Source organism: Macaca mulatta, chromosome 1, assembly GCF_049350105.2.
Source record: "Macaca mulatta isolate MMU2019108-1 chromosome 1, T2T-MMU8v2.0, whole genome shotgun sequence".
Lineage (NCBI taxonomy): Eukaryota > Metazoa > Chordata > Mammalia > Primates > Cercopithecidae > Macaca > Macaca mulatta.
Genome location: NC_133406.1, coordinates 59519869 through 59542012, shown reverse-complemented (window position 1 = coordinate 59542012; position 22144 = coordinate 59519869). Strand labels below are relative to the sequence as shown.

The 22144-nt window shown below is 44.8% G+C and overlaps 1 protein-coding gene across 14 annotated transcripts in view; it reads right to left on the bottom strand.

Annotated features, from left to right (window-relative positions):
• Positions 1 to 9870: 9870 nt before the first annotated feature.
• The window catches only part of IPO9 (importin 9), a 52452-nt gene continuing 40178 nt past the window's right edge, over positions 9871 to 22144 (bottom strand). For 12 of the 14 annotated variants that reach the window (XM_078002604.1, XM_078002593.1, XM_001108417.5 and 9 more), the window contains 10 exons: positions 19681 to 19907; positions 17828 to 17976; positions 16921 to 17049; positions 15779 to 16054; positions 15326 to 15492; positions 13714 to 13847; positions 12307 to 12429; positions 11745 to 11849; positions 11453 to 11529; positions 9871 to 10888 (listed from right to left, as the gene is read on the bottom strand). In XM_078002604.1, coding sequence (XP_077858730.1) covers positions 10778 to 10888; positions 11453 to 11529; positions 11745 to 11849; positions 12307 to 12429; positions 13714 to 13847; positions 15326 to 15492; positions 15779 to 16054; positions 16921 to 17049; positions 17828 to 17976; positions 19681 to 19907 — 1498 coding nt within the window. In that variant the 3' untranslated portion in view covers positions 9871 to 10777. Of the gene's footprint in view, positions 10889 to 11452; positions 11530 to 11744; positions 11853 to 12297; positions 12430 to 13713; positions 13848 to 15325; positions 15493 to 15778; positions 16055 to 16920; positions 17050 to 17827; positions 17977 to 19680; positions 19908 to 22144 lie in introns of all 14 variants that reach the window. The other 2 variants (XM_078002592.1, XM_078002590.1) reach the window with 2 other exon arrangements.

Below are 22144 nucleotides of genomic sequence, written 5' to 3'. Positions count from 1 at the left end.
TTTCCTGGAAAAGAGGAGGCAGAGCAATCTGTGATCAGATGAGACAAAACATAGACTTTATCAGTAGGAGGTTCTCCTCAGGTTGTCTGGAATATGATGGTAATGATACCAGCAGCAGCAAACATTGCCAGCGAGCTCATCCCATTGTACAGATGAGGAAACTGAAGTTGGAAGAACTTCAGTTCCCCCAGCTCACACTGCTGGGATTTGCAGCTGGACTTTATAGCTTCAAAGCCCCAGCCCTTCAGCTTCACCACCTGCTTCTCTTTAAACAAGTCTAAAGGGCCGGGCGCGGTGGCTCACGCCTGTAATCCCAACACTTTGGGAGGCTGAGGCGGGTGGATCACCTGAGGTCGGGAGTTCGAGACCAGCTTGACCAACATGGAGAAACCCCATCTCTACTAAAAATACAAAATTAGCCGGGCGTGGTGGCACATGCCTGTGATCCTAGCTGCCTGGGAGGCTGAGGCAGGAGAATCACTTGAACCCAGGAGGCTTGAACCCGGAAATGCGCCACTGCGTTCCAGCCTAGGCAACAAGAGTGAAACTCTGTCTCAAACAAAACAAACAAACAAAAAACAAGTCTAAAATGCTCAGCGCTATGCCTGGCATAAAGAGCATGTACTCAGGGAAACTCTTGATGCCCAGCCCTTATCTCTAGCAGGCCTCTGCATGTGGTGAGAAGGTAGCCAGGGATATCTGGAGTGGGGAAGGGCAGGAGGAGGGGAAGGGCTGGGACCCTGCCTGTGACCGGTAGGAGTGCTCTGTTGAGTCACCTCACTCCTGGACTGAATGACCAGCCTAGGGCTCCTCCCAACCCCTTCCATGCTCCTCTTTCTATCAGAGCAGACTGACACAGGCATTCCTGAGGCCTTTCCTACTTTCCCGTGCCATGAGCCCTGGAGGCTGTATCCCACCCTGGTCCTGCCCTGCTTCTGCTATCTGGCTGTGGAGGTTCCTGCCTCCACTTTTGTCTGGCCAGTGGTTTGAGTTGAGCCATTCCAAGATAAGGGAAACTCCATTCCTTTCCTAATTACTGCCTCTGATCAATCAGTGCTCTCCCGGAATGCTGTTACTCTGTCCTCTTTTCTTTTCCTCCCTGCCTCTGGCAGCCCAACTCCTGCAGACAGGTAATTATACATTCCCCCCCTCCATAGGACCCCCGAGTTCCTTCCTCTGATTTAATGTCAGACCCTTCCTGGAGTCTTGGACACATGAATTCTCCTTGCAGTCCACGGCTAGGGAGAGTAAGGCCTAGGAGAGCACCAGGTCTTGGCCAAGGTCTCATGGCTTAGTTGGGGAACCAGGTCTTTTGGCTCCCACTGCCCCGGAATAAACAAACATCTCCCTTAAATCAGAACGCTTTTCCTGGCGTCTAGCTTTAATCTTTCTTGCTGTAAATGAAAGACTGTCTCCTGTGTTTGTCCTCTTGGTGGGAGGGATTTGCAAGTGGAGGGTGGGTGAAGGACAGTGAGGATCAGCCTCACTGCTGCCAAGCTACTGGTAAGAAGGAGCACTCTTCCATGTAACAAAGCTGCACAAGTACCTTATAAATTTATATATACATGAAGCACTCTTCTCCAGAAGGATTTTTTACCAATGCCTTTGTAGGATTGCCTCTCCCAGAATGCCAGGCTTCTGCTTGTTTGTAGAGTGCCCAGGACAGCCTGGGCTTCAGGAAAGAAGGGGGTGTAGCCAGGCTGGCTTGGATGGCAGCTGTGAGCAGTCCCCTACCCAGGCACACTCTGGGTGGCTGTGGGAGCGGCAGCAGTCCCAGGCAGCCAAGGCCTGGCCTCAGGAGCCCAGCCTAGCCAGTGGGGCAGATGGGGAGGGCCAGGTTATCTTTAAATGGCACCTTACTCAGCCTGCCACTCTGCCAGCTGGGCAGGATGGGGGTAGACAAGTGTTATTTTGGGATCTGAGGGCAAGGGAGGAGGAAAGCTCTGTTTATAGCTCTCTCCTTTCTGTCCCTACTCTCTCTCCTGGGGAGGATTTGGGGCCATGGGCCTCAGCCCTCCAGCTGACCCTTTCCAACCCAAGGTTTCTGTTTTCAGCCTAGCTGTTAGCCATCTGCACAGATGGGAGTGTTGAATCTACAGAGGCACAGGGTTTCTCCGAAAGGCCAACTCTGTAAAGGCAGGTTTAGGAGGTGAGAACTGCATTAGACTTGGGATTAGACTAGTAATAGGTAACATTAACACTTACTATGAGGCAGCACTACGAAGTGCTTTGTATTAGTATATTAACTTTAGTTAATCCTCATAATCACCCCATGAAACAGATACTAGTATTATACTTGTTCTGTGGATTAGGAAATGGAGACATAATTTAAGTAGCTTGTCCAAAGTCATCCAACAGGCAAGTGGCAAAGCCAGGGTTCAAATCCAGGCAGTCTAGCTCCGGAGCCCATGCTGTGAACCACTAACTAGATATGAGTCCTGCTCTGCCACTTACTGGTTCTGCAAACTTGAAGGAACCACGCCTCCTCTGGTCTTGGCTTCCTCTTTTGGAAATGGACTACTGTTCGGTTCAACCCATTAGAATCACCAAGTTAGAACTGGCGGAGACACTCTGATCCATTGTGTCTCTCTCCCTGTTCAAGGGAAAAAGAACTTACTCAAGGTCACACAACAGGGCACTGGCACTAGTTTCTGTGCTGTTGCTGTGAACCTCCCTGTGGCAGGGATGAGTCAAGGGAGCTTACGAGGGATATTAGTTATGAATCTGCAATCACAAAATCAGGTGTGGAAGAAATACATTTATTTTCTTTTAACCAAAATAGATGAGAATGAGTCTCTATCCTGCTACCTGGTTTGTTATTATGGTTTGTTCCCCTCTTCAGAATCACAAAAAGGTCCTGGGGTCTCACACAGTGCAAAACATTGAGGTGAGCCCTCTAAGTCTTGGTCTGCACAGGTTCTGCTCATACATGCTCTTAAGCTTGCAATTTCAGAAGTGTTGGTCTGTGTACTGCAGGCACAAGAGACCTTCCCAGGGAGCCTTGGTGACCAGGGCCCAGCATCCCTGGGGACTCCATGCAGCCTTTTCCCTAGGAAGTTCTATCATCTCCAGGTGCTCTGCCACAATCAGGGCAGGATCCTCACCACTCATAGGCCCCATGGACCTTTTTGTCCCCTACTTATCTTTTGGAAAACTACCCGCCCTTTTACTCTCCCCTTCTTCCTCCGGGACCCTGGCCTAATCGCAGTTCACTAGAGCTTTCACTATAGGGTCCAGAAGCAGGGCTATTCTCATGCAGTCCTGCTGTCCACCCTACAAAAGCAACTAAGGCAAGGAAATGCAAATAATTAAAGTATGTTCTTGGACTAAGTTGGGTGTGTGTGGGGGTAGTGGGAAATCTAGTGAAAGCAAATTAATACACCGATAGTTTATAATGTCACACAGCTAACCACAGAAAAACTGCTTAGTAGGTAGAAGACAAGAGCTGGGCCTACCACCTGTTTCTATCCTGCTCCTCAGGCAGGGCTACAGTGCTACAATTCATTCCTCAGAGCTGTCCTCCCAAAGGCTCACCAAGACCCTAATTTAGCAGCAGCATGTGTGAAATCGAACTGAGTCACAGTGTAATCCAGTGAGTCAGGGAGAATAAGCCAAACATAGCTCCCAGCTACGGGTGGGGATAGGATGGGACATCTTCCACCACTAGAGGTGCTTTAATGAAGTCATCCTTAATTCTTTTTTTTTTTTTTTTTTTTTTGAGACAGAGTCTTGCTCTGTAGCCCGGGCTGGAGTGCAGTGGCCGGATCTCAGCTCACTGCAAGCTCCGCCTCCCGGGTTTACGCCATTCTCCTGCCTCAGCCTCCAGAGTAGCTGGGACTACAGGCGCCCGCTACCTCGCCCGGCTAGTTTTTTGTATTTTTAGTAGAGACGGGGTTTCACGGTGTTAGCCAGGATGGTCTCAATCTCCTGACCTCGTGATCCGCCCGTCTCGGCCTCCCAAAGTGCTGGGATTACAGGCTTGAGCCACCGCGCCCGGCCTGTCATCCTTAATTCTTAACTACAATCCTGTGAGGCAGGTATTAGTTCCCTATTTTATAGATGAGAGAACCAAGGCTTGAAGGAAATGTCACTTGACGCAGCTATGTAGTCACGCCAAGTCAGAACAACTCAAGCCTGGGAGGGACTTCCAGGCCTCCTAGTCAGGCCAGTAGTTCATTGTTTTTCTTCCTATAGCACATTTGCTTCCACATCATGTATTCTACACAGGTTTAAAAACCCTAGTATAATTTTCAATTTTAAGAAGCCAGCAGTAATGCCAACCTTTTCCCACTTACTCAAAAAAGTAAAAAATTGGAATGTAAGGGTCATTAGATGGCTAATGTTGACCTGCACCATCCATTAGAGAAACTTAAATTCAAAAAAATTGGATTTTGTTTTTTTTTGAGACGGAGTCTCGCTCTGTCGCCCAGGCTGGAGTGCAGTGGCATGATCTTGGCTCACTGCAACCTCCCGCTCCTGGGTTCAAGCAATTCTCCTGCTTCAGCCTCCTGAGTAACTGGGATTACAGGCATGTGAAACCATCCCCAGCTAATTTTTGTATTTTTAGTAGAGATGGGGTTTTACCATGCTGGCCGGGCTGGTCTCGAACACCTGACCTCGTATCTGCCCGCCTCGGCCTCCCAAAGTGCTGGGATTACAGGCGTGAGCCACTGTGCCCGGCCTACAAAAATTGGAATTTTATTACAATTACTTTTGGGTGCTTTGAGACTGGAATCTTGGTAAAGTATAGTTAATACCTGGTCTAAATCCCCGTGAGAATGGGGAATTTTCCTGTGACTGCTAAGTAAAGGTCCAGCCTCTGATTGAGCACTTGGATTGATGAGGAGGAACTCACTGCAACATTTTAAGACAATTCATTCCATAGCTCTCACTTTGGGAAAATCCTTGTCAGTCTTTAAGTCCTACTGACTTTACCTTGTCAACATCTCTAATCCAGCTCTTCCACCCTGTCCCCTCTAGTTACAACCTTAGTCCAGGCTCTGGGTTTTCCCACCTGGACTGTTGTAGCTGCTGCCAGACTGCATTCCTTTCTCCCATCTCCCACTCCTCCGATCCAGGTTCCAAGTCACCCTTCTAGTCACATTTGGATCAACACTGCAACACTTTTCTAAGACACAAAGCCTGATCATGTCACTTCTCTGTTTAGTACTCTTGGGTAGTCTCCCATTCTCTAGAGGAAGCAGGTCTTGCAGGACCCTTCACAATCTGGCCCCGACTTGTCCTTCCGGCTTTATTTCTGGCCAGCGCTTCCATGAACTTATGCGTAAATATCAGTACTTTTAATGTGCTTATAAGGTCTGAAAATGAAATTGTTTCATGATGGCCTTTTCTTACTCTTTCTCTGCAATGTCTTACCCCACTCTCATCTGCCTGGCAGATGCACAGGAAAGGCAAAACAAATAGGCACCAAGTACAAGCTGTTTGGACTATAATCACCCACTTGCAGTGTGACCTTTGATAGGTTAACAGTATCTGTCTGCTTCAGTTTCATCAATCTGTAAAACTGGGTGAGCAGAGTTAACTACTTTGTAAGGTTAGTAGGTGGTCTAAGTGAGGTAAAGTATTTAGCATACCCACTGGCATTTAAATACTCCAGAAGCAGGTATTGTTAGCTCCTTTCAAGTGTTCAAGCCTTCTCCATACAACTTACCCGATTAGTCAATTCCTTTTTTGGGCAGTGGGAACTAAACCCAGTATACTTATTTCTCTCACAGCACTCCCCACATTTATTATACTACAGATGCTTTTCAGCTTATAACGGGGCTATATCCCAGTAAACCCAACAAAAGTGGAAAATACTGTTAAGTAAAAAATGCATTTAATACACCTACTCTACCTTAAACCTACTCAGATCACTTACATTAGCTTACAGTTGGGCAAACTCATCTAACATAAAGCCTAGTTTATAATAAAGTGTTGAATGTCTCATGTAATTTATTGAATACTGTACAGAAAGTGAAAAACAGAATGGTTGTATGGATACTTGAAGTACTGTTTCTACTGAATGTGCACAGCTTTTGCACAATCCTAAAGTTGAAAAATTAGAAGTCAAACCATCATTACGTTCGGGCCCATCTGTATTTCTGACCCCCTACTAGACTAGTTCCTTGAAGGAAAAGGCCAAAGCCCTCCAGCATTTAGCACTGGCCTTGCACGTCTAATAGAGGTTCAACATTCACTGAAATGGGGTTGGGGGGAAGAGTAGCCAGAAATTGGCCTTTTATTTCATACTTATTGATCATGGGTCAGCTTGGCTGGGGTGCAAAAGTTTATAGGATGTATTTCACTGGACCATCCTTGAACTTCCCAAAGCCATGTCCTGTTTCTTCTTGTCTTCTCTAAGCTAAGCATTCTTAGCTCCTTCAAGCTTCTTTTCCTTGACACGATTTGTCTTCTACATCTTAGCTTTTATCTGGCAGAGTGGTCATCTGTCAGGGAGCCTCTGGTTGAGAACCAGAAGGGAACATAGCAATGAGGATCACTGATAGGCACAGTTAAGACTGAAAGCACCTTCCACACTACCCTAGACAACCTAATTTTATTATCTCATCCTAGGACCACACTGGAGTTTTCTGGACACATTAACAGTTCCTGGCATAATAAACTTCTTTTATTTTAAATTTTAAGACAAGGTCTTGTCACATTGCCCAGGCTGGTCTCAAACTCTTGGGCTCAAGTGATCTGCCCACCTCAGCCTCCTGAAGTGCTGGGATTACAGGGGTGTGGGATTACAGGGGTGTGGCACCACACCTGGCCTTCCTGGCATAATAAACTTTTTTTTTTTTTTTTTTTTTTGAGACAAAGAGTCTTGCTCTGTCACCCAGGCTGGAATGCAATGGTGTGATCTTGGCTCACTGCAAACTCTGCCTCCCAGGTTCAAGTGATTCTCCCGCCTCAGCCTCCCGAGTAGCTGAGATTACAGGTGTGTGCCACCATGCCCAGCTAATTTTTGTATTTTTAGTAGAGGCGGGGTTTCACCACATGGGCCAGGCTGGTCTCGAACTCCTGATCTCAGGTGGTTTACCCACCTAGGCCTCCCAAAATGCTGGGATTACAGGTGTGAGCCACTGCACCCGGCCATTAAACTCTTAGCAGCACGCAGGACTGTTAGTGAGAGCACAGTACTCTAGAGTCCTCAGCTCTTTCCACAGATATTATCAATCTGCATTTATTGAAATGTTACATTTAGATTCTGCTCACTTTTATAGGTTGTAATGGTATTTGTTTGGATCCTAAATTTGGATTCTAAATTGTCATCCTTCCTAAGGGTTTCTTATTATCTAAAAATTTGATCAGCATTCCTAATTTACTAGTACTATCTCTTGTGTAAATGGCTTCAACTTCTTTTGTGGAATGGGTAAGGCATAAAAAAAGTCATCTGTCACTAATATCAAAGGAGGTGCCAAGGACACAGCCCTGGGGGCACATATCAGGTCAACCCACAATGGGTGAATTTCTAGTTTGTTAGTTGGTGGTTACCAACTTCTCTATCTCCCTAATGCTTTGACTTTACTATGTCCAGATTATTTTACCTACTTAACAAAGTTAAAGAAGACTATAAGGTCAGTTTAGCATCATTTTCTCTGAAGTCCATAATGAACGTCTATTAAACTCTCATCACTCTTATTTAGGTGCTTTTGGGTCATTTGTTGTAGGTTCATTCTTCCCAAATCAATGTCACTTATATGACTGTAACTTGTGTTATCAGCTTCCTTCCTGGGGTTTTAACTTTTCAGTCTTACAGCGTTCCCTCCTTTCAGTTCACTCCAATAAAAGCTCAACAAACTCCTGGGAACCCCTTGGTGCCCCAGCTGCTGTTTACCAAAGTCAGGAGACTAAAATGTCTCAGAGCAGCTAAGTGTTCTTTTTTATTTTTACCTCATTTGTCTTACCTTGAACTTTTTATTCCTTGTAACCACTTAGCCCTGCCCTTTTCAGACTGAAGCTAGTTCTCTTTGGCCAAAGACAGGAGACAAAATATGGTCTAGAGTTTCTGTCAACACGTACTGGCCTCCAACAGATCTTTTTTCTTCCTGCTGACACTGGACATAGTCTCTCCAAACTTTTTCTCATCAACAGAATGGGAATATCCACCCTGTGAACCTGTTATAAAGGTTAAATTAGATAATGTACATGAAAATGCACTGCAAACACAGTTAAGTACCTGCACAGTGAGGGGTCCAAGACCTTCTACTCTCAACCACAGCCAAGTATGTTAGCCAGGGGTAGCCCTTAAGTGATACTAGGGCCCCTTCCTCAGGACTCACGTTCTCCTGAGGCAGGATGCCTAGTCCTCCCCCAAATCAGCATGAGAGCAGAAAGGACCCTTGCCAAAGGGCTTAGGACCACTTTTGGCACTAGATATAGAACGTTTTCCTAATCAGTAGACCCAGAGGGTCCCACATCATTCTCAGTCTGTGTGGGAGCCTTAAGCCTTCCCAAGCTCAGCAGTTCAATGCTACTGGCATGAGACCACTCTTTTGCACCAAAATCAGAGGCCGACTTGGCCTTATGCCTTTAGCACCAAATCCAACTGGCACTGCCTTGAGATCAACTATGGAGTGAGTCTGCAAGGCTGAGGGTGGTTTTCTGAGCACCACTTGGTCAGACCTGCCATCATTTCCCCAATGCCATGTGGAGAAGCAGCAGGGGCACAAGCAGTTAGCCTCAGAACCTGGCTGGCACGGGACAATTGTGAACATGCCCACAGGCTTTTCAAAGATAGTAAAAACTTTCAACTCTTATTTCTTCCAGTCTCAGTCATGGAGGTTGAACACTGGGGACACCTAGTGGCATGAAGACATTACTAGCTACGATATCCTTGGGGCCATCCCCTTGAGTGGAGATTCAGATTCACTTTATATTCTTCCTCTTTTTTTTTTTTTCTAAGACAGAGTTTCGCTCCTCTTGTTGCCCAGGCTGAAGTGCAATGGTGTGATCTTGGCTTACTGCAACCTCTGCCTCCCAGGTTCAAGCAATTCTCCTGTCTCAGCCTCCCAAGTAGCTGGAATTACAGGCGCATGCCACCAGGCCTGGCTAATTTTTGTATTTTTAGTAGAGACAGGGCTTCATCATGTTGGTCAGGCTGGTCTTGAACTCCTGACCTCTGGTGATCCGCCCGCTTCGGCCTCCGAAAGTGCTGGGATTACAGGTGTGACACACTGCACCCAGCCTATATTCTATTTCTTGTGAGAATATCAATCTAAAGAAATATTCTGTGGCTATTAAAAATGGGGCACCAGATGTGGGCACTATCAAAAAAAGGGGAACACAGGCTTCATCTTTCTCCCCATGATTTGTGTGTGTGCGTGTGTGTGTGTGTGATGGAGTCTCGCCCTGGAATGCAATGGCGTGATATCGGTTCACTGCAACCTTTGCCTCCCAGGTGCAAGCGATTCTCCTGCCTCAGCATCCCAAGTTAACTGGCATTACAGGCATGCACCACCATGCCCAGCTAATTTTTGTCTTTTTAGTAGAGATGGGCAATTTCACTGTGTTGGCCAGGCTAGCCTCAAACTCCTGACCTCAAGTGATCTGCCCACCTCAGCCTCCCAAAGTGCTGGGATTATAGGCATTAGCCACTGTGCCCAGCCTCTCTCCAGGATTTTCTAATCCTCATTTGCTCTTTGAACCCCAAACAGACTAAACTTCCCAATTAAGGAATCTCCCTTAAAAATATTTGATTAAACAATGCCAGTTCTCTAAGAATCATTTCAGGCTAGGTTTGCCAAAACACACTAGAATGTTTAGATAGGCTCCACCTAATCCTTTCCCCCACTACTTTTACTTACCTTCTAAAGGGAATAGAAGGCAAACAGGTGCTGAGACACCTTATATCATGCAACTAAATTCATTTGTAAAGATTACTTTACTGTCCTAGAAAAATACATGTTGCAAATTTGAGGGCTACAACTTAACCACTTTAGAGGCTTCCTGAGGGAGAGGGGATAACCTCTGAATATCAGACTCTGTGGTAATGTGTGGGAGAGGCATATTAAATATAGTTGGGTCAGGTGCATTTAAAAAAAATTCCCTTTTTTCCCTTTTTTTTTTTTTTCCTAAAAAAGGAAGATCAAATTGCCATCTGTCTGGCTTATTTTGTGTGTGCATGTATATATAGGAACAGCTTGAGGGGAAGGGTTATGTCATGCAATGAGGCAAAAACAAGACGACCTCCTCTGACAGAGGAGCCTTAGTGTTGTAGAAGGGAAGCAAGGCTGAGGTCACTGGAAAGGCTTAGAATGAAGCTGCTCCTGCCTGTTCCTCCTGAGAACCCAGAGCAGCAGTGGTCCAGGGCACAAAGCATAATGATCTCTCACGAGGATTCCTATCTGAAAAAATCAAGTCCTATGAACACAGATAGGTCTGTTTCAGAATATAAATGGTAGTGACTTCCTGTGCTCCTGAGGCGGGGCAAAATAATCCATAAACACATAATCCTTCTGGGCAATAATGTTTCTGGACTGGCCAGCAGAGGGCTCTAGGAACAGAGGTGGGGGTAGAGTCAGGGAGAAAAAAGGTTCTAGAGATGGGATGTCTTCAGGGGAACTTTGAGAAATGTCCTTTGTTCCAGCATTCCTAAGTGACGGCACTGGTGAGCCTGGTCTGAGTTGTCATCAGTGTCACTGACGAGGCCAAGGGCCAAGGGTCAAGATGCCACTTTAGGTTGAGAAGAAAGTGCATCTCAAGGCCAGTGAGGGCTGCAAAATGGTTTGCGGCTGGGCCAGAAGGAGCAAATGGAGAAAGGCTCCCCTTTTTAGATGCCGATGGTCTGTAGAACTCGCCTCTCGTTATCATTAAGGTGGCCTGAAAACATTATGTAGCAGGGCTGCTGAGCAAACTGGCAGAGGAAATCTGTGAGATACGCCTGGAGGAAAAGAGCAAGAGTGGCATTAGTGAGATGTTGCAAGTCACCCATTTGCAGTGAAGCAAGAACCACAATCAAATGGCACAGGGAATGCTGGTTTTTAGACAAATGCCAGCTCCCTGAGGGATGGTCTTTCATGTTCTTGGATCTAGTTTAGATAATCCACAGGGAAACAACATTTTTCCAAGGCTCTATCACCCCAAGGACCTTCACGACATAGACTCTAGAAGATGAATTACAACACATCAAGTGCAAAGTTCCAGCCCATCCAAAACACTGGACCACTCAACAAGACAAGAACTCTTTCCCGTGAGGCTCCCATGTTAAATTATAAATTGATTTTTTTTTTTTTGGGAAAAAAAAATTTTTTTTTTTTTTTTGAGGTAAAAATGCCCAGACGGTCTTGAACTCCTGGGCTTAAGCAATCCTCCTGCCTTGACCTCCCAAAGTATTGGGATTACAGGCATGAGCCACCATGCCTGGCCATAAATGGATTTGAGCCCATATTCCTGTTTCCATGGCCTGGGACATTGCCATTTGCAAGACATCTCTGGACACCCTCACCTGCAGATCAATCTGATAGAGAGGATCCTTCAGGGCATCAGGGTCATCTTCCTCATCATCCTCGTAGTAATCCTCCTCTGTTAGACACAGCCAACATAGGGCGGATCAGGACAAAGGCCCATGATCAGGCCCTGAATGGTGATATACTACCACATGACGGAGGCGGAAGGTGCAAAAGCCCAAGGAATGTCCCTGTGGGCCCACCTCTCCCCTTTCTTGGGTACCCCATTCTTGGGATCAGTGTGGAAAGAAAAGGTATTTACCATGGCTGTCCTCTTATCAAACAGCTTACCATATTTACTTGTAGCAAGAATGTCAGATAAAAGTTGGCCAGCTAAACCATCCTCCTCCTCCTCCTCTTCCTCCTCCTGGTCCTCCCACATATCATTGGAGTCATCTACTTGGAGATGAAAAGTAGCTAGAGCTAGGGCACATTCATGCATTTCCCCTCCCCAAATCCAAACAGACCAGAAGGGCCCCAAAGGCTTCTGCAATGTGGCTTGTAGTACCCAGTGAAAGAGAACCAGAAATGGCCAAACCCTTCTGGTAAATCTGAAAGAAAGAACCTGGAGATATAAAGGTTGAGAGGCTCTTAAGAAGAATCAAACCAAAGAAGGGCTATGTTAGCTTGCCTCCTGGCTGCCTCCCACCCCAGCCTTCATATGGCAGACTGGAGAAGCAGCTCTTTACATGCCTAGTGCCTAGCACGGTGCCAGCCACAGAGCAGCCATTCCATTAACCATTAACTTGTTTTTTTTTTCAATTAGTGACTCAACAAACCAAGTTGCTAATTTGACAATTTGTAACTTGATCTGCCAGGCTAAAAGTCTCCTTGGAGTAAGGGCCTGGTGCACCTTGACTCCACTCTGCAGGAGTGGCCTGGCGAGCGGCATTAGCCTCCATGACGTTGGAGAGCTCGTTGATGATCAGCTTTAGGATCTTGACCAGCAAAGGAATGTTTGTCCAGCGTTCTGGGTCTGGGAAGGAAGAAAAAGGCTTCAAGTCAGAGTGTCACTGGGCTTACTTCTGGAAGTAGCCCTGTCCCCTCCTCAGTGCTGCTCACCAGAGTTCACCACCCCTCAGACTTTCACTGTCCCTGACTATATCTAGTCTCCAAAGAGTGATTTAAAGTTTAATAACTTTATTCTGTTTGGTATTGTAACAGTTCAGAAGGTGGGAGAGATGAGAGTTCAGGGATTAAAGGAGATAGAGTCTTGTTAGTAATAAAGCTCTGAAACCAAGGAACTGTATAGAGCCAGTACTCTAGTCCCAGTGACTTACAAATTGAGAGACAGCGGAGGTAATTATAAATCTACATTAAAGATAGCAGCTCTATACTCCCTACCTGCAAATCCTTGGTGTTACAGGCCAAAGTCAACTCAGTAACAAAGACACACTAACCATCTGTGCCCAAGCCTCAGAATGAAGCTGGAAACTGGGATGCTTGGTACCTGAGACTATTTTTGTCCTTTTTTTTCCCTCCAGACAGAGTTTCGCTCTTGCTGCCCAGGCTGGAGTGCAATGGCGTGATCTTGGCTCACTGCAACCTTCGCCTACCGGGTTCAAGCTATTCTCCTGCCTCAGCCTCCCAAGTAGCTGGGATTACAGGCATGCGCCACCATGCCTGGCTAACTTTGTATTTTTAGTAGAGGTGGGGTTTCTCTATGTTGGTCAGGCTGGTCTCGAACTCCTGGCCTCAGGTGATCTGGCAGCCTCGGCCTCCCAAAGTGCTGGGATTACAGTTGTGAGCCATCACACTCACTTTTTTTTTTTTTTGAGATGGAGTCTTGTTTTGTTGTCTAGGCTGGAGTGCAGTGGCACGATCTTGGCTCACCACAACCTCTGCCTCCCAGGTTCAAGCGATTCTCCTGCCTCAGCCTCCCAAGTAGCTGGGATTACAGGCGCCCACCACCACATCTGGCTAATTTTTGTACTTTTAGTAGAGACAGGATTTCACTATGTTGGTCAGGCTGGTCTCAAACTCCTGACTTCAAGTGATCCATCCGCCCTGGCCTCCCACCAACTGCTGGAATTACAGGCGTGAGCCACCACGCCCAGCTTATTTTTGTCCATTTTTGACAACAGGAAGAAACCATATGTTCTGATCCCTTTTATCTAAGTTTCCTGTTGCTTCTTTATCAAACCCATCACCAACAATTATGTTTTGAAAATATACACCACAATGCATTCCTTCCCTCCACCCAGGTATCCTTAGCCCCTTATTATAAGGAGAGGATTGGAGGAATTGCAGCATCACCCACTTTTGGCTGACTTAGAGCGGGTGCGGATGCCCTCATCCATGCTGTAGATCTCCTCTCCCTTCACACGGATATCCTGTAGCCGTTTGTCATCTGCATTGATGCCATGCTGGAGCAGCTTACAGAGTGCCACAGAGCTGGCAAGGAAGATCCAAAAAAAAGTCAATCAGTTACCTATCTAGAGTTCATGCCAAGGAGATAAGCAATCATGTCCTAAGGCCCTCTATTTGACAGTGAAAATTCTGTTAACAACTAATTAGGAGAGCTAAGAGAGTTCAGCTGAAAATGAGATTTTAGAGTTCATGAGATGGTCTAATGAGATCTATTCTTCTTCTTCTTATTTTTTTTTTTTGTGATAGGGTCTCATTCTGTCACCCAGGCTGAGTGCAGTGGCGTGATCATGGTTCACTGCAAAGCCTTGACCTCCCTGGGTTCAGGTGATCCTCCCACCTCAGCCTCCTGAGTAGCTGGGACTCCTGAGTGGGTAGGCACGTGCCACCATGCCTGGCTAATATTTTTGGTAGAGATAGGTTTCACCACGTTGCCCAGGTGGGTCTCAAGCAATTTGCCCACCTCAGTCTTCCAAAGTGCTGGGATTACAGGTAACCTGTTCTTCTTGAACAAAGCTAGGGTGGGCAAGCATCACGATGGCTATCCATATTGTAACGTGCAACGAAGTGATAAGAATCAGTGGTATAAAAGTCCAGGATAGAAAGTTAAGAAGCCAGGGTTAGAGGCTTGGGTTTTTTATTTTGAGACAGTTTTGCTCTTGTGGTCCAGGCTGGAGTGCATCTGCCTGTCGCCCAGGCGTGATCTGCCTCCTGGGTTCAAGCGATTCTCCTGCCTTAGCCTCCCGAGTAGCTGGGATTATAGGCACCCACAACCACATCTAGCTATTTTTTGTATTTGTAGTAGAGAGAGGGTTTCACCATGTTGGCCAGGCTGGTCTTGAACTCCTGACCTCCAGTGATCTGCTTGCCTCAGCCTCCAAAAGTGCTGGGATTATAGGTGTGAGCCAGTGCGCCTGGCCAAGGCTTGGGTTTCTAAAGGAAAATAAGCCACTAGCAGCACTTAGCTGTGTGAAGTCTGCGGTAGAAAAGGGATCTCTAGCAAGCAGAGATCAGAAATATATAGTCTACCTGTGTTGACTGTCTTTTGGGGATTTCAAGATGGCAGCTATTCACATATGTGCCTTAGCAATAAAGAAAGACAAGGAAAAGGGAATACAAAGAGCCATCTGAAATGTCAAACAAAAATCAATGGAGCAAATCAGGGAAAAAAAGAAATATAGGTCAGGAGCAGAGGCTCAACACCTGTAATCCCAGCATTTTGGGAGGCCGAGGTGGGTGGATCACTTGAGGTCAGGAGTTCAAGACCAGCCTGGCCAACATGGTGAAACCCTGTCTCTACTAAAAATACACACACACACACACACACACACACAAAAGAATTAGCTGGGTGTGGTGGAAGTTGCAGTGAGCCAAGATTGTGCCACTGCACTCCAGTCTGGGGGACAGAGTGAGACTCTGTTTCAAAAAATAAAAAAACACAAAAGAAAGAAATATAAGTGGTGAAGTGGTGGCAGAATGCCCAGAAAAGAAAGATGGGATTCTACCTGACTTTGCCTTCATACTGTCCATAGAACAGGTGCTGTCGGCTTGTCCACTCAGCCATCACAAACTCTAGAGCAGGTTTGCCAGTAGGTCCTGGGAGGCTACACAGGAACTCCAAAAGAGGTTCTAGCTGAGTGTGCACCAGATGAGCAAACACCATGATCAGGGACTAGGAGAAAATAAGGACATTTGCTTCAGGGAAATCAATTTCAGAGACATAAAAGATGAGAGGGAACTGGCCAGTCAGATAAGAGACAGAGTCTACACTGAGGGTATTATTCACAGGACAAGAAAACATGGAGATTTCCTTGTCCATGTTTCTTAGGCCAGACAGATCCCATTTTACTTAACTGTCCTACAAGGGTAGTAACAGGGTAAAATAACTCAGGACCAAAATACTAATTTTCACTTCTATCAGCCAGGAGTAGGAAGCCCACTCCCTACTGTTCTCTTACCTGCATGACACTGAGCGTCTCTGCCTGCTGCATCTTACTGAGGATGGCACGAAGAATCTGGTCTAGATTCTCCCCCAGCTCCCGCCCTGCCTTGGAGATGAGGGTGGAAACAAGGCGGCCCACAAAGGCCGCAGTGAACTCTGAGGTGCGGGGGTCCAGGAGCTGGCTCACCACTTGCATCACATACCACAGTCCATTGTGGCCCTGCTCATCATGCCACTGGGCTACTTGTTCCAGGGTCACTGACACATAGGCCCGCAAGCACTCTCCGCCATTCTGGGGAGACAGGGGTGGCAAGCAAGATTAGTAACCGAGAGACAGATGCCAGGAGGCCCTCAGTCTGTATAAACAAATGTTCTCAGAGGCCTATGCCTCATAAAAGCGGTGAGTCTATAGTATTTGTGGTGGGCTCATATCACTGGAATCAGGAATTTACTGTTATAGACACAGACATGCATTACATAATTCCCCCTTTACCTAATGAGCTATCTCAAAAATATGTATTATTATTATTTTTTAATCACAAGGGACAATGGCCAAGCAAAATGAATTTTAATCATAAAGGTCTACCTCTGGTACTAAAAAAATATGCTTACAATCTTGCAATAATTGGGGATACTATAGGACCTCATATAGGTCTTACACAAACCACTAGTTGCCTAGGGATTTCTAAGCTGATCAATATTCACTGGCAAGTTCCTATAACCTTTATAATCAATGACGGTAGTACACACCTGAAAAGGTAACCAATTCACCCAGGAAACAAAAAGAGAAAAAATATTTAGGCATCTCTCCCCTCTCTAGAGGCCCATCACTCTGCTGATTTTATTAATAGAGGAAATATGCAGAAAGACTTTCTTATGGCCCCAAGTCTAGATGTCTGTAATCTCTTTCATAGTAGCAATACCCAATACAGATGGGCAGGGTGCTTGGTATCTGTATTTTTAAAAACTGTAACATGCTCCAAAGCACCAGAAACGCTTGGCTTTTGCAGCCTGAACCCTTCCTGAATCTGCTAAGTAAATATGGAGTTGAGGAATTCCGTATTTCAAAAGCATAAAACCATGTCAGATTTCTCAGCGTAGTAAAGGCCCATGACTGGGGAGCTATCTTCCCCCTTCTAGTCTCCATGTCTCAGATACCTGCATGGTGGCATTGTCATCTGTGTGAAGGGTACACTGTGCCACAGCAGGGAAAGCTTGGCAGATGAGAAGCTGGGAAAGGGGAGGCTTTGTATTTCGTACTACTGTTGTCAGGATATCAATGGCTGTCTGAAAGAGAGAAGAAAAAAGAGTCAGAATTGCCTCTGGGGTTGGGGGTGCCCAACAACTAAGATCCTTACTGGATGGGTATCACATAGCAACCCAGAGAAAGCTTATTAATGAAAGGCAAGTTTCCAAAATAAAAGGAATAATTAAATGGGTAGTGCTCTCAGCCTCCTCCTAATAGTTTACTAATTGATTAGTCCTAGGGGTGGGCACTAGTACATGGTAGTGGATTGGATAACCAGGTGACATACTTAGTGGCGCTGTGTAATGGTGGCACTCTGTTCAATTCACTGAGGGTACCTCTGAAACAAGAAGAGCCATTTTCTTTCTTTTATTCTTTTTTGAGGCAGAGTCTCACTCTGTCACCCAGGCTGGAGTGCAGTGGTGCGATCTCCGCTCACTGCAACCTCTGCCTCTTGGGTTCAAGGGATTCTCCTGCCTCAGTCTCCCAAGTAGCTGGGACTGCAGGTGCCTGCCACCATGCCTGGCTAATTTTTGTATTTTTAGGAGAGACAGGGTTTCACCATACTGGCCAGGCTGGTCTCAAACTCCTGACCTTGTGATCTACCTGCCTTGGCCTCCCAAAGTGCTGGGATTATAGGCGTGAGCCACCGCGCCAAGCCAAGTCATTTTCTTAAAGCTTCAGAGAATCACCCACTGTCATTGTGGGCAAAAGAGCTCAGCAAAATCACCCCATGAATCTCTAATGCTATTAAGTTCTTGTCAGCTACATGCATCTGTGGGTGGCGCTTGTATATCTCACACACACACAGCCACTTACCGCACAGAGCCCTGCAGGGATCTTGTCTGCTGGGGCCTGCATTATGCTGACCAGAGTGGGAATCAACCTCATTTGCATTGGGCCCTGACAGGCTTCAATCTGGGACAGCTCCTTGAAGATGTCCTGAGCCAGTGAGGCGACGACGGGATCTGAAGTGGATAAGGCAACACGGAATCCCCCTGCCTGATGGTCTGCATCTGCTTCTCGCTTAATGATGCCTGTTGTTTGCCCTAACCTAACAACTTCTGCATTGATTACTTATCACACATCCGGGACCTAGTGGGGCCACATGAATAACCTGAAAGAACAGGAGTGATCCTAAATCTCCAAGAGGTACACTTTGTATGGCTTCATTAAAGTAGGGACTAGTCTTCAACAGCTACTCCTAAAACAAAATGTAGTTTTTCTAAAGAAAAATCTTTAAAGTCTTTATTCTTGTGAAACCTAGATTATAAAACCATATGCTTAAAAGAAAAAAAAAAGCCCAACTGATACTTTAAGAAGAAAGTTGCAAAAATTGCCAAAACACTGACTTTGATGCATGAGAGAAATCATACATATCTCCTATGAGGTAGCCATAGTGGCCATGAACAATTCTCAAAGCTACTTCTGGGGCAAAAGGCAAAACTCCTAAAAAGCAGAGCCTTATGAAGAAAGGGAACTTTAGCTCAATCTTCTTTATCTATATAACAAAACATCCTCCTCTATTTAGTATGGAAAAATATAGGCAATGTATGTTAAAGTATATCTTAAAAGATCACTGCAGCATTGTTTGTAATAGAAAAAAATTGGGAATACCCTAGATGTCCATTAGCAGAATGGGTAAATTATGATATACCCATTTTATGGAATACTATGTAATGGCTGAAAGAATGAGATATATCCAAGAACACAATGTGGAAAGCTCCTCAGTACACATTTTTCAGTGAAAAAGCATATCTAATAACATGTTCAGTATATCACATTATATAAACAATCCTTATCCTGTACATCTTTCTGAGCTTCAATATTGGAGCTCTCCCTTTAAAAAAAAAAAAATCCTTAATATTTTACTAGTAATAAGGTATTAATAAATACATTCACTATAGGAAAAAAAAAAACTTAAACTGCAGAAAATAAAGAAAACACCTGTAATTCCACCACCTAGAGATAAACACTCTTAAAATTTTGATGTATTTTTTTCTTTTCTTTTTTTTTTTTTTTTTTTTAACATACTTAACTATACATATATCCTTTCCTAAAAGAAAAATCAAAACTTGGGATCATATTCTATGGATTTTTGGGGAAAAGTATCTTTTCATTTATTACAATGTAAGCTCTTTCCCATGGTTTTAAATATTCCTTTTTAGCTTGATTTTTAATGGCTGAACAGTATTTCATTTTATGGATATAATTAACTAATGTCTTTTTATAATTTCCAAATTTTTACTACTGTAAAAAATATCTAGTGAATACCTTTGTTCATAAACTTTTACATGTATCTTTCTTTAGTATCTCCTTTTCTAACTTATAGTCCTAGCCCTTTTCTTTTAGGAGGCTTTTCATTTGCCAAATTTCCTATTCTATCATCAAAGTTCTGAATTATGTCTCTTGCTTATAAGCCCTTTATTTATTATCTTTTTCCCTAAGTCCTTACTAGAGAGTGTTACAGAAATAGGTACTCTATTTTTTAATGCTGCTACATTTACAGCACAATTCTATTTTTTGCTAATCCAAAGCCAGATTCTTTGCTTATGATGTTAAAACCATAGCATCATAGGTAAGACCAAACCTAGGGAATCTTTCATTTAAATTCCCCAGCCACCACCTTTTCTTTGGTGCCCCTCATAACACAGTTCTCCCTGGTGGCATACCATTACTGTACTTTAGAAAAATGGCGATGGTGAAGGGGCAGATTTTGCTTTCCATGCTTGCTGTGAATTCGGGGTCTACTGTACAAACGATGCACAGGGTCTCCATCACCAGGTTGAGGACCTCTGAGCTGAACTGGGCTGCTAGGTGAATTAAGCCATCCAGGATACTGGGGAGGAAGGGCTGGAGCACATGGGTACTCTCTGATACTTTCAGTTGGTCACAATAACTAGAGAGAGACAGATAAGCAATTATTATTTAAAAAATTCAATTCCTGGTTTTCCCAATTAATCTCACATATTATAGCATTTATATGTGTAGCTTTATAAAGCAAATTCTAAAGTTAGGTAAGTTTCTACTTCTTTCTGGATGTATTATATAAACATTAGCACCACCATTTCTATGTTCTCTATTTGACTTTTGCTATTTTCTTTAAAAACTTCTGCTTTTTTTCTTGAAGTTTTTTTTTCTGCATCCTGAAACAAGCTTAATTTATATAAACTTTTTTTTTTTTTTTCTTGAGACGGAGTCTCGCTCTGTCACCCAGGCTGGAGTGCAGTGGTTGTATCTCGGCTCACTGCAAGCTCTGCCTCCCGGGTTCACGCCATTCTCCTGCCTCCTCAGCCTCCCGAGTAGCTGGGACTACAGGCGCCCGCCACCTCGCCTGGCTAGTTTTTTTGTATTTTTGTAGTAGAGACGGGGTTTCACTGTGTTAGCCAGGATGGTTTCAATCTCCTGACCTCATGATCCACCCGTCTCGGCCTCCCAAAGTGCTGGGATTACAGGTTTCAGCCACCATGCCCGGCCTTATATAAACATTTTATTTATACTTTCGAAATCAGCCTATTAGCTGTAGGATTTAAAGTTCCCTTATAGTTTTACTGTATTAGCCTCTTTTCAATCAACAAATATTTACTGAATGTTGCTTACCATGTCCAAAATGATACAACTGTTAAAAATACATTGTCTAGGACCAGGCACTGTAGCTCACGTCTGTAATCCCAGCACTTTGAGGGGCCAAGGCAGGCAGATCACCTGAGGTCAGGGGTTCAAGAGCAGCCTGCCCAACATGACAAAACATCTCTACTAAAAATGCAAAAAAATTAGCTAGCCGTGGCGTTGCGCACCTGTAATCTCAGATACCTGTAATCTCAGAGAGGCTGAGCCATGAGAATCACTTGAACCTGGGAGGCAGAGGTTGCAGTGAGGCGAGATCATGCCACTGCACTCCAGCCTGGGTGACAAGAGCGAGACTGTCTCAAACAAAAACAAAAACAAAAACAAAACCACAACAACAAAAATTATCTAAATCTTTACTTTTGTTTATCTTTAGAATGGCAATAAGTTACAAGGCAATAAAACATTGTTTCTCTATGTTAAAAGAACCTAATATAGAAACAAGGCACTTAGCAGTACTCAATAAGTGGTTCTTCTTTCTTTCTTTCTTTCTTTTTTGAGATGGAATCTCACTCTGTTCCCCAGGCTGGAATGTAGTGGCATGATCTCGGCTACCTGCAACCTCCGCCTCCCGGGTTCAAGCAACTCTCCTGCCTCAGCCTCCCGAGTAGCTGGGAATACTGGGAATACAGGCACCCGCCACCACGCCCAGCTAATTTTTGCATTTTTCGTAGAGATTGGGTTTCACTATGTTGGCCAGGGTGGTCTTGAACTCCTGACCTCAGGTGATCCGCCTGCCTTGGCCTCCCAAAGTGCTGAGATTACAGGCGTGAGCACTGTACCCAGCCAATAAATGTTTTTTTTCTTAACTTAAATGTTTTATTTTAAATGTCTTATAACCGTATTATTTGTGTTGGCTTTCCAAGGTCCACAATGACCAGTGAAACTGTGGGCTTTAATCTCAGATCTGTCCACAGACTTTTTGATTTTTGGTTCATCATGTTTGATTCCAATACTACCCTGCTCTGACCAAACTTCTAAAGAGCTGATGTGGAACCTGGCTTTGGTCAGTTCTCAACTCCTTAGACTAGCTTTTGGATCCATCCCTCGACCAGCATTTATCTGTCCTCTCCCTCCCTCCATTTCCCACTTCTATTCTAAGGGTTTATAGTTACTTTGCCCCTCTAATGAACTTGAAACTGTACAGTATGGTAAAACACAGAGTTTGCATCATCTGTCTACATCATACTGGATCCTGTATGCCATGCTAAAAGAGGTTGAACTTTATTTTGGAAGTTGGTGTTTCTTTAACTTGTGTTACTCCTAACACCTAGCTTCTCTTTACCCTAAAGTCTCCAGGGGAAACTGATGTCCCAGGAAAATATTATATATTTATCCGTGGCTTCCTATACTGCCTGATATAATACGACTTTCTTCTGAAGTACCTCTATCTCAAGTTTGAAGAGAATAACTGGGAGCCACGAATGATTTTTTTTTTTTTGAGATGGAGTCTCGCTCTGCTGCCAGGCTGGAGTGCAGTGCCATGATCTCGGCTCACTGCAACCTCCT